The 12,210-nt window shown below is 38.5% G+C and overlaps 1 protein-coding gene across 4 annotated transcripts in view; it reads left to right on the top strand.

Annotated features, from left to right (window-relative positions):
- The first annotated feature begins 90 nt into the window (after window positions 1-90).
- APPL1 (adaptor protein, phosphotyrosine interacting with PH domain and leucine zipper 1) overlaps window positions 91-12,210 on the top strand; it is a 34,857-nt gene continuing 22,737 nt past the window's right edge. For all 4 annotated transcript variants that reach the window (XR_009565903.1, XR_009565902.1, XM_030867477.2 and 1 more), the window contains exons 1-6: window positions 91-272; window positions 5,373-5,471; window positions 6,757-6,816; window positions 7,334-7,405; window positions 9,900-9,987; window positions 11,791-11,832. Coding sequence is in view for 2 of the 4 variants with exons in the window: in XM_030867477.2 (XP_030723337.1) it covers window positions 219-272; window positions 5,373-5,471; window positions 6,757-6,816; window positions 7,334-7,405; window positions 9,900-9,987; window positions 11,791-11,832 (415 nt within the window). In the remaining 2 variants the exon portion in view is untranslated. The remainder of the gene's footprint in view (window positions 273-5,372; window positions 5,472-6,756; window positions 6,817-7,333; window positions 7,406-9,899; window positions 9,988-11,790; window positions 11,833-12,210) is intronic.

Raw genomic sequence — 12,210 nt, 5'->3', positions numbered from 1 at the left:
GACGGGCGTCACCGCGAGCCAATGAGCGCGCCGGGAGGCGGAGCAGTCAGGCCAAGGGGGCGGGATTTCCCGCGCGGCAGCGCAGCCCCTTGGCGCCCGGCGAGGGTGCCAGACCCATCGAGAGAGGGCGGGTTGGGGTCAGCTGCTGCAGGCGGGCGGGCGCGGGAGCTGTGGGCGGCCGCCGCCTCGTCTTTTGCTGCGGCCCTCCCTCCGCCACGATGCCGGGGATCGACAAGCTGCCCATCGAGGAGACGCTGGAGGACAGCCCGCAGGTAAGGTGCGGGCGGCGGCGGGCTGCGAGGGAAGGAGCGGGGCTGGCCGACCCCAGGCCTGGCGCCGCCGCGGCCGCAGGTGCCAGCCCTGGCCTAGGTGGGCGCCGCCCCCAAGTGCCCCCGCCGGTAGCGGGCGGCGCCCCGATCGCGGAGGCCGGGCCGCCCTACCGAGGCCCGCGTGGGCCTGCTCCGCTGGGCCGAGAGCCGCGCGCGGGGTCTGGGACGTCGGCAGGCTGCGACAGAGCCGCGGCCGCCTTGGCTCGTGGGCCCGGCGGTCACATACGCGCGCGGGGCTCCCTTGTATTTGACAAAAGATGCTTTATAATCGCCGTGATGTGAGGTGGTAAATCCCGAACCTGGAATTTTCTCTTCGAAAACCTCTTCGGAGAGAATGCAGAAGGAGAAAAGACCCCGTAGACTTAATGATTTCTGACCAAGCTAGGGAAGGAAATGGATAATTTTGGGGGGGGAGATGCTGAAAGGCTGTTGATATGCCCGTGCGTAGAGTCCTCGGCGAAGCCCGTCAAGGGTCCCGGAGCCTCTCGGCCGAGTGTCGTGGCCGTGAGTGTAGCCGCTGTCACTCGGACCATGCACGCCGAGTGGAGGACGGCGCCTTCGCGGCTCCACGACTGCTGCGCCCTCGTTGCAGACTTGGCTTTAGTGAACTCATCAAAATAAAAGCCCTGTGTTTTGTGCGTTGGGGATGATGCTAGTGTGGTTGCTCTAGCTTAAGATAGTCCAGGAACACGTAACCATTACTGATGTTTTCAGTACTGAAGAATGAAATCAGCGATGTTAAAAACCATGTTGGTAGGCGCTGTAACTTGCGTTGAGAAACTTCATCCCTAGGTCTGTCTCTTACACAATAAGGGATTTCAGACGGTGTTGCTGGTTGGCTACCACTTAGAATGAAGAAAATTTTCTGAAATGTTCATTTAGAACTACAACTGCACATATTTCATGTGTCTTGACGGTTTAATATGACTCCAAATGAACAGAAGGGAGGGGCTAGATCCCCCTTTACTGTATGATATGTCTGCCATGGATGTGGTGCCAATTTTGATTGCCAAGTTGAAGTTGGGCTCTGATTGTGGAATTGGTTTGTTTTTTTTCACGCTGAAAGTTATCTTCACAGGCCAGTTCCTGCTGGTAATGTACTCTTATCAGCCTGTATTGACACAAAGAGAAACTGACTTCTTGGCTTATTTTGACTGCCAGAATAGCCAGTTCAAATGCTTAACGATTTCTGTAGTATAAAGTCATAAGCTACATTTGTTTCAGATGTTTAGCAAAAATTTTGTGGGATGTATTGCTCAGGTGTACTTTTGTCATTTTACTTTTTTATTTTATAAGACTCAACAGGTGCCTTACCTTTCTTCTCATACCTGGGCTCGCTTTTATAGCTCATAAAGACTACACACTGCTCAGAATGGGTTACACAGTGCCCTAGCCATGACTTAGGAGGGTATAATCTCTTGACTCATCTAATTTCTTGGACTTTTCACACAATTAGTTTACAACTTGAGCTTCTTTTTTTACAAGAATGTGCTGTATTAGTATTAGTTTTATGGTAATTTTTAATGAAATAGCCACGTTGATAGTCTTTCAATTTCTAGAAGTAGTAAATTTGAACTAGTTAATGTTTACTTGGGAAGATTAATTGGGACAACTGGGATTTAGAAGGGTAAGACACTGAGAAGCAATTCTTGGGGAAAACCTGTGGCAAGATGGAAAGCCCTGGATTGGGGATTCAGGATATAAGGGTTTTAGTCATTACTGCCGCTTAGTACCTTCTACTTTAGGGCAAGTCACTTAACTTCTCTGAACTTCAGCTGTTATAGATAGTGAATGTTTTAATCTTTGTACTTGATTATAAAAGTAATAGTTGTTTGCTTCAGAAAAATTGGAAGATACAGAAAGCACACAGTTACCTGTCGTGCGCCCAGCAGCAAACTCTGTTAACAGTTTGCTTTCTTTTTTCTAGTTTTTTTCTCTTACACATTCTAATGTGATTGAGATTATATTGTGCATAACGATTTTTATTTGGCTTTAACTACACATTGTAGCTTACGTACCTTCACACGTTATTACATACTGAATAAAAAATTCAAAGGTTGCACATTTCCTTGACTCACTTAATATAGTTGTCCTGTTGTTGGACTTTTAGAGTTTTTCCCAAGTTTTGCTGTTATATATAGTGCTAAGATTAATGCTTTTGGGCATCAATTTTTGTTCTCATCTGGACTATTTATCTAGGATAGAGTCCAAGAAGTTGAGTAACAAAGAGGAGGAAAACTTCTAAAGCTCCTGATAGAGATGTTTTTATTAGATTATTTAATCCTAGTCAAAAATGGCCTGCCAGTTGCTGTGTAAAAAAGTTAGAGCCTGGGAGTCTTGAAGGACTACGCTGAATTACAATTATCCTTTTTTAGTTTTAATTTAAAGTAGCGAAGTATTAAAATAGGAGTATATTTGCAAGTCCAAATCCAGCTGATTGCACATAAACATCTTTAGAATTATCTTGCACAAACCATACCATTCTGCAAAAGATACCATGTTGAAGTAGGAAATCTTAAGACTATACTAGATGCCTTATCAATGCTTATATATTGTTTTGAAAATCAGAAACAAAATTAAACTTTCTATTTAGTAAGAAAAGATATGATCTTTAAAAACATAATTGATTTTATATGTAGATAACAATCTTATCAATGATCCATCTAAGCTAGAACTGTGAAGGCAAACTCCAATCCCAAATGGAGGCTTTTCTCTTTGGCATAATATGAAATACTCAAAGATTATGAGATGTACTTTTTTTAAATTCACATTTTGACATCTCTTATATTGAGATGCCCCTTACAGTTGATGTTGTTTTACTTGTAATTGCCTGCAAATGTACACACTTGGTTATTTCTCCTAGTGACATGAGTGGCTAAGTGCAGCCTTTTAATGTTCAGCCAACAAATCAATTCACAGCCACTTGAAGGATTATCAGTCTTGTTTTTGTCTGAAAATATTTGTTTGACAGCTAGTAACATGAAGCAAGTGCTGCCATCAAAACTTGCTGACTGGGTATCAATAATTTGGAAGAAAATATTGGAGATAAAAGTGGAGCACTTCTGAGAAATATTTGTCACCTGCTCGTGGCACAGAATAATACTGGATGTGAAAACATGGCTAGCGGTGTCTCTTATGTCAAAAAATTACCCACAAGAGTTGAAATTTTAGGGTTATATTAAACTTGTGCAACTTGTGTTTTCTTTTTTGTGTTTATATGAGAGTTATATAAAAAATTCTGTCAAAGATCTGTTTCCATAAATATAAAGTAAAAACTTCAAGACATTAGAAAACCTGAATTCATAGCTTAATTGCCAGCATTGTTTTGTTTGTGACAGTAGTATATTAAACTGGCACAGCTCACAGTGGATGCCGTCATAGATTCAATGAAATGGTACCATATTGATTGCATTTTTGTAAGCTGCTAACTTTAAACAGTCATTATACAGTGTTGAACTCAATCTTATTAGCTTTACATAAGAAAGCTGTTTCAACCCTGTTTGAGGCTAAGAACATCTTTTTAATATAAGTCCACTACACATTTTTGCATAAATGTGTTATTCCTTGAATTAGAATGCTAATTTTTGAAGAAAAAAAATGTAAGTGGCACACTTTTCTTAAGAATGGCACTAGCGAAACAAGATTTCATGATGCTTTCTTTTTTACATCTTAAAATAGCACTTGGGGAATGGCAGTAGGGCACTAGAGCTAAAAAATAAAAAGATTCTGCCAGATCTAAATTTCTGGGGCATTGGGAAGTAGAGGATTGAGATAACTTGGACTTCATATACTGGCATAATGATTTTGCGCTGCTTTTTAAAACAACCATAGTGACTTAGCTTTCTCTTCTGAAAGTAGGAAGCTAAGGAATAAGTTGATTTTTAGAAACCAGCTTCTAAGGCTGAGGTATAAATTAACTATTTGTAGAATAAAAGTACAAGGTCATCTTTTAGATTTTAAGCTGTAGTTATCTCAATAATTGTTGGAATTTAATTCTTATCCTGCCTTTGGGATATAAAAAGGTGAACATACTTTGCCTTTATGCTGAGTTTCCTTATCTCTGATCCTTTTTATTGACAGTCTTAACATTTACTGACTGACAAGTTTTTACTCTTAAAGTGAAGGTAATTTTTACATGCTTATGCTCATTGTGGGGGAAAAAAAAAAAGCCTAACAACATAGAAATGTATAAAGAAGTAGGAAAATGATTCCAAATTCTGCACTCAGAAAAAACCTAGTTAGCATTTTACAGGCCATGTTGGGGAGGGGAAGGGGTACTATGGTGTTATTTTGGATTATGATGGGGAGGGGGTTGGCACTACTAGAAGAGACTATGGAGAAAGAGAAATAACCAGGGACTTCCCTGGTGGCGCAGTGGTTAAGAATCCGCCTACCAATGCAGGGGACACGGGTTCAATCCCTGGTCCGGAAAGGTCCCACATGCTGTGGAGCAACTAAGCCCGTGCACCACAACTGCTGGGCCCACGTGCCGCAACTACTGAAGGCCGCGTGCCTAGAGCCTGTGCTTCGCAACAAGAGAAGCCACTGCAATGAGAAGCCCATGCACCGCAACGAAGAGTAGCCCCTGCTTGCTGCAACTAGAGAAAGCCGCTGGGCAGCAATGAAGACCCAACACAGCCAAAAAAAAAAAAAAAGAGAGAGAGAGAGAGGGAAATAATCATACTAAGTTATCCTGAAAAAAGATATTTAAAATATTTATACATAGAATACTGTTAATATAGCCTTGACTGATTCTGTAGATTTGTTCTTAATTACAGACTTTTTAATTCATAAAAATATACCTTTGTTGTTCCTTCTAAGGTTTATATAACACAGTTGGAAAATCTATCTGTTTTAATGAAGTGAAATTGAGAATAAAGAACCCTAGCATCTTGGCATTACTATCAAGAGAGAGAAAATAGATCAAAACTCAGAATTGTTAGAGTTCTGATATCCTGTGATTTTTGCATCTTTTAGGAAAAAAAGATTTCCACTTGATTTATATAATCGTTAACATAAACTTACTGCTTTTATTTTATACAGACAAGGTCTTTACTGGGTGTATTTGAAGAAGATGCTACAGCTATTTCCAACTATATGAACCAGTTGTATCAAGCTATGCATCGGATTTATGATGCACAGGTAAAGAACTAAAGGCTGACTCAGTGCATTTGTAAAATAAATCTTTAAGCCCGTGAGGACAGAGATAGTGTCTGTCTTATTTACTGGTGCCTAGCCCTGTCCAGGGTGCATAAGTAATAAACATTTGTTGAATGGATGAATGAACATTAAGTAGTTTGTATTACAGAGCTTACATTTCAATTACTAGTGTATAGTTTGTAGCACTACAAAAGTGATGAAGATTGAAGCATCTGCTCCTTTTCCCCAAACATAGTAAGGACTTTCTTAGTGAAACTCATTGATAGTGATCTTTGCATAAGATTTGACTTAAAACCCTGTATTGTCACCAGTATTTTCCCTAATCACGCTTTTAATCTTATGGGATACTTCTCCTTTTTGAGCAGAGGATTTGTAAGTAGCTAGCCTCTATCTAGTTAGAAGGTAATAGATATAGCTCTAGTAGATATAGCTCTATCTATAGAGTAGATATAGCTCTGGGGTACTAGGAGATGAATTTTAAAAGGATATGACTAGATTATTTTGGTTGAACAGGCATAAGATTTGAGGCTCTGTTTATGTAACTTAATTATAAGCCTTAACAGCAACCTGGGTTCTATGATAAACTCTTTGGGATTAATTAAGTGTACAAGTTTCTTTTTTGCCCCTTCTCAATTTCTCTTCTTTCTGGACTCAAATTTTCATTATGTACTTTACAGTTACTGTAATAGTTACTTATTTATTTTTCTTAGTGATAGGTTGCTCAAGAATTTGATTTCTGACCACACAGATTAATATGTAAAAGAAACATTACATGTGTCATTATATTCATCACTGAAAAAAAACCTTTAAATTAAAAAAAGTATTTCCTTCATATGGCTACATTGCTATATGGTATGACTAGGTCATATGGTTGTATGTTATTAAATGCTTCTCATGGTCTAGTATCAGCATCTAGAGAGAGGGATAATCAGTTATCAATGTAGACTCTCTGAAGATTCTGGCTAACATTTTGTACAGTTTACTTCTAGCTTTAAAGCTTTAACTATTCGTTTTTATTAGCTAAAAAGAAAAAGCACACACCTGGGACACTGCTGAATTCCTTGATGGTGTCTATTTCGTGGTTTGAGTTTCCCTTTAAAGTGCTTAGTGGTAGTTCCCTTTCCAATGGCTTAATGAGGGGTTTTGAGAACATGTTGTACAATATTTATGTTAAGTGATAAATAAAAGTGGCATAGGAATCTTCAATTAAAACTTTTTTCTTAATCTGTACTACTGTGTTAATTTGAATGCTCATCTTTTCTCGTAGAACGAATTAAGTGCAGCAACACACCTGACTTCAAAACTTTTAAAAGAATATGAAAAACAGGTACTATATATGAAAGTTTTAAAAGTATAATTTAAAATATGCAGTGATACAGTATCTGTATAGATAAACAGAATTTCTTATCAATAATCCTAAGCCTTTTGGGATTCACAGAAGGTAATTTTGATATGCCGTTGAAATTCCATTATGCACTTATATCTAATTTTAATGAGTTAATGTTAGACACAGAGGTTATCTAATTTACCTCTCTTTTTTCAAATGAAGAAACTGAGGCTTGCTCAAGGTTACACAGCTGGCTAGTAGAGAAATTGGAGCTAATTTTAAATCTTTGAACTTCTAGTATGGTGTGCATTCCTGTACACCATGTTGATTGGTCACTTAGCAAACATTTTAATTAATGTGTACTACTTATATGAATTACATTATTTTATTAAAACGATGTTTTTAGAGCTTATTCAAAATTTTAGAAGTTTTCTGAAGTTATTTAAAAATTATAATGTCACTCACAAAAGACATACAGCATTGGACCTTTACCTCATCTCTGTTTCTCACTTTTCAGCGTTTTCCACTGGGGGGTGATGATGAAGTTATGAGTTCTACTTTGCAACAGTTTTCAAAAGTTATAGATGAGGTAAATGCTTATTTTATTTTGCTTGGATAAGTGATCTTATAATTAAGTTACTGAAGTTGTTTAGCTTTTATTGGGAAGTTTTATTATTAGGATTTTATGAGTAAATCTCAATGATAAAAGATTACTATTTAAAGAAGGCCTTATTTCCAAATCTTGGTGGCTGTCTTGTAGAAACAACACTATCTTTGTCTGATTAAAGCAAATTGTTTTCAAGGAATAAGCATATAGATGTGCCGTCTCTATTTTCATGTACCATTCAGCCTTTAATTGTGTAGTCTGATGTAGGCAGGGAGAGAAGAGTTAAGCTGTTAGCCATAGCTGGGCTCTTTATGGTTTCTCCGTGTTTTACATTGAGCAGTATTTTACCATTCATTTCATTAATCCTTGCTTCCCAAACAACCAATACCAACCATTAATTTCTCTACCAGTCAGCAGAACAAATCATTAAGACCTCGAAGCCAAGAGGAAGCAAGGTGGTGAGAAATGTTCGGAGAATCCATCCATAACTACTTTGTACTACTGCAGTGAAAGCTCTTCTTTTCAGATGAGCCATTAGGTAGTTCTGTCTTTTCTAGTCTCTTAACTGGAAAAGTAGTTTTTAGAAATACTTTAATAACTCATCATAGCAAAATATTGTCACAGGAGATCAATTTAAAGAAATATTTATAGGAAATGGAATTTTTTATTGTGGTAAAATATACATAAAATTTACCATTAATGACATTTCGCACATTCACAATGTTGTACAACCACCACTGATGTTCCAGAACATTTTCATCATCATCCCAAAGGAAACCTACTAGGTGCCTATTAAGTAGTCACTGCCTCCCTCCCCTCAGCTCCTGGCAACCATAAATCTGCTTTCTGTCTGTATGGATTTGCCTGTTTTGGATATTTCATACAAATGGACTCATACAATTTGTGGATTTTTGCGTCTGTCTTCTTTCACTTGGCATAATGTTGTCAGGGTTCATTCATGTTGTAGAAAGAATCAGAATTTCATTTTTTGTTTTTATTTTGTTTTGCTGAATAAAATTCCATTGTATGTATACCACATTTTATTTATCCATTCATTAGTTGACAGACATTTGATTTGGGTTGTTTTCCATCTTTTGGCTAATGTGAACAGTGCTGCTGTGAGCATTCATGTACAAGTTTTTTGTTTTTGTTTTTGTTTTTTCAAACGCCAGTTTTCAGTTTTTTGGGGTATATACCCAGGAGGGGGAATTGCTGGATCATATAATAATTTTATGTTTAGCTTTTTGAGAAACTGCCAAACTGTTTCCACAGCCCTTGCACAATTTTACATTTCTGCCAGTAATGTAGGAGTGTTCCAATTTCTCCACATCCTTATCAACACTTGTTATTTTCATTAATTTTTTTTGCTATAGCCATCTAAGTGGGTATGAAGTGGAATCTCATTGTAGTTTTTTTTTTTTTTTTTTTTTTTTTGCGGTACTCGGGCCTCTCACTGCTGTGGCCTCTCCCATTGAGGAGCACAGGCTCTGGACGCGCAGGCTCAGCGGCCATGGCTCACGGGCCTAGCCGCTCTGCGGAATGTGGGATCTTCCCAGACCGGGGCACGAACCCGTGTCCGCTGCATCAGCAGGCGGACTCTCAACCACTGCACCACCAGGGAAGTCCCCTCATTGTAGTTTTGATATGCATTTTCCTGAAGGCTAATGATGTTGAGCATTTTTTCCTATGCTTATTGACCATTTGTATATATTTGAAAAGTATCTATTCAGACCTTTGCCCATTTAAAAAAATTATGTTTATTTTTTCATGTTTATTTTACTTTACTTTTTTTGGCCGCGCCTCATGGCTTGTGGGATCCCAGTTCCCCGACCAGGGATTGAACCCAGGCCCTAGGCAGTGAGAGCAAGGAGTCCTAATCACTGGCCCACCAGGGAATTCCCTGCCCAATTTTTAATTGGGTTGTCTTTTAGTACTGAGTTTAAGAGTTCTTTATTCTAAAGTATACAAGTCCCTTATCAGTTATGTGATTGGTAAATATTTTCTCCCCTTCTGTGGGTTGTCTTTTTATTTTCTTGATAGTATCCTTTGATGCACAAAAGTTTTCAATTCTGATGAAGTCCAGTTTATATTTTCTTTGGTTGCTTGTGCTTTTGGTGTCATATCTTAGAAACCATTGCTAAATTCAAGGTTATCACGTTTTCTTCTGAGAATTTTAAATGGAATTTTTTTGACTGTCACCTAATTATGTGATAACATCACATAATTTTAGGGTTCCCTTATGTAAATGTATCAGTACCTTTTTTAACTTTTTGGCCGCACCACTTGACATGCAGGATCTTAGTTCCCCAACTAGGGATCGAACCTGTGCCCCCTGCCATGGAAGCACAGAGTCTTAACCGCTGGACTGCCAGGGAATCCCTATACCAACACCTTTTTACTAGGTTTTGTTCAGTTTCCATAATGCTGGTTGATTGTCTCTGTAGTTATTTGGCCTTTTTGGTCTTTCTTTTACCAGCTTAGCTCTTGTCATGCGGTACTTTCAACACAGCTTGCTGATGCCATGATGTTCCCCATTACCCAGTTTAAAGAAAGAGATCTGAAAGGTATTGAAGTCAAGCTTATGTTTACTTTCATTAGCTGTCGGAAGATCACTGCTTGTAAAATGTGTAATACTCTATACCTTAACCATTTCTGACTGTAGCAAGTGTCACTTTTACTTTAATTGGTTGCTAAACATTTACAGGAGCTCCTGCTAGATGTTAAGCTAGATACTGAGGAGTACTTATATGAATAAGATGTCACATCCCTTGAGAAAGCCCAGAGAAGGAGATGGGTAAACAGATAATTCTGGTACTCTTATAATTAGGGATGAGCAAGGTGCTGTGGGGGCTCAGAGGAGGGTGTCAGAAAGGCTCCCTCACGGACGTGCCATGAGCACTGAGCAAGGAAGAAGAATTTGCCAGGAGAAGAGAGTCACTGTTCTACTGGAGGGACCAGAAAGCACAGAGTTATGCGTAGAAATGCATGTGTTGTTTTGAGAAACTGAGTGTGGCTGCAATGTTGGATGTGTTGGGGGATGGCGGGAGACAACTCTAGAAATAGATTAATTGGGATTAGATCATGCTAAAGATGTTGGACTTGAGTTTATAAGCAAAGAGAAGACAATGGAGGTCTTTAAGAAGTATACCTTTGTTTTTGGAGGATGGATTTGATGCTAGGAGAATGGACCAGGAAGTTGTGAGACTCCAGTGAGGTGTGACCAGGGCCTGAACTGGGACAGTGGCGCAGGAGATGAGGCGTGTTAGTGGGCTGGAGTGGTGGGAGGTAGGGGCTGGTCCATCTAACAACCCATGTCTCAGTAGCTTGTGGTGGCTTTCTTTTTTTCCCATTTAGGATTATTACGTGATAAAATGAGAGCGTTTATAGACTTGGCTCTGCTTTCTTAAAATTTACAATCTCAGACAATCATACAGACTTATTTACAAAGTATGTATAGATAGAGTAAAAACATTGTACTAATGTATTAGTGGATGATAAACTATTTAAATTATACATGGAATAAAGACAAATGTATTTTAGAGATAGAATTAATATTTGTCTTGGTACTCTTCAAGAATAATCCGTTCCAAGGTCAAGAGACAAGACCTCTTTTCTCCATCTAAGGGAACTGAATATCATAATCTTGTCAATAAAATGTTCTTTTTATCATTCAGCATTTGAACTTATTAGAGTCAGTATCAAAAAATCAATTGGTTGGATTCTGGTACTAAATCAGAACATTTGTATATCTTAGAATTTGCAGTGTTTTTTTTTTATTTTAAATTTACTTATATTATGTATTTATTTTTGACTGTGTTGGGTCTTCGTTGCTGTGTGCAGGCTTTCTCTAGTTGCGGTGAGCAGGGGCTACTCTTCGTTGCGGTGCACAGGCTTCTCTTTTGTTGCAGAGCACGGGCTCTAGGCGCGCGGGCTTCAGTAGTTGTGGTGCATGGGCTCAGTAGCTGTGGCTTGCGGGCTCTAGAGCGCAGGCTCAGTAGTTGTGGCCCACAGGCTTAGTTGCTCCGCGGCATGTGGGATCTTCCCAGACCAGGGCTCGAACCTGTGTCCCCTGCATTGGCAGGCGGATTCTTAACCACTGCGCCCCCAAGGAAGCCCTCAATGGTTTTAAAATTTTGTTTTTGGGTCATATTACAATTTGCGGCAGGTACAATTTCTGGTGGTGTAACTGTTGTTAATGATAGTAAATGTTAGGCTAGTTGAAACACAATAACTTTTTCACTTTAAACGTTGAACTTTGAAATATTTGGAGTTTTAATAGTAGCTTAAATGGCAGTTACTGTTTTCTAAACAAAATTTAAGATAGTTCATAAATATACTAAACTGAAATTATTCTTGAACTTTTCCAGAAATATTGACATTAAAGGAAGTGTTTCAGATTGCTAGTAATGGTAAGCTCTGAATACTTTGTACATTTATTTCTTGTATTGATGCATTTCTTTATCAATACAAATCTGTGGCCAGATTTTATGTAATAATTGAAAAGAATGAACCTAATTAAAAGTTTAAGTGAATATTATTTAAATCCTTGTTATTTAAGTTGCACTATTTATGCTAGAAGAAATATTTTAAAGGAAGTTAAATCTTGTGGTTTGTTATCTTCGTAATACCTAAGAAGGCAGTATATTTTCCCTTCCTCATTTTCCTGTCTATTCCATATTTTCTTTAATGAGCATTTGCTATTTCTGTACTAAAAAATACTTCAAAAAACTTTTAGTGGACTACTGTTTCCTTGGAATTAAATGTTTTTACCAATTTAATAAACAGAA

Source organism: Globicephala melas, chromosome 11 (genome assembly GCF_963455315.2).
Source record: "Globicephala melas chromosome 11, mGloMel1.2, whole genome shotgun sequence".
Lineage (NCBI taxonomy): Eukaryota > Metazoa > Chordata > Mammalia > Artiodactyla > Delphinidae > Globicephala > Globicephala melas.
Note: the sequence above shows the minus strand (reverse complement) of the source record. Positions and strands in the feature narration are given on the sequence as shown.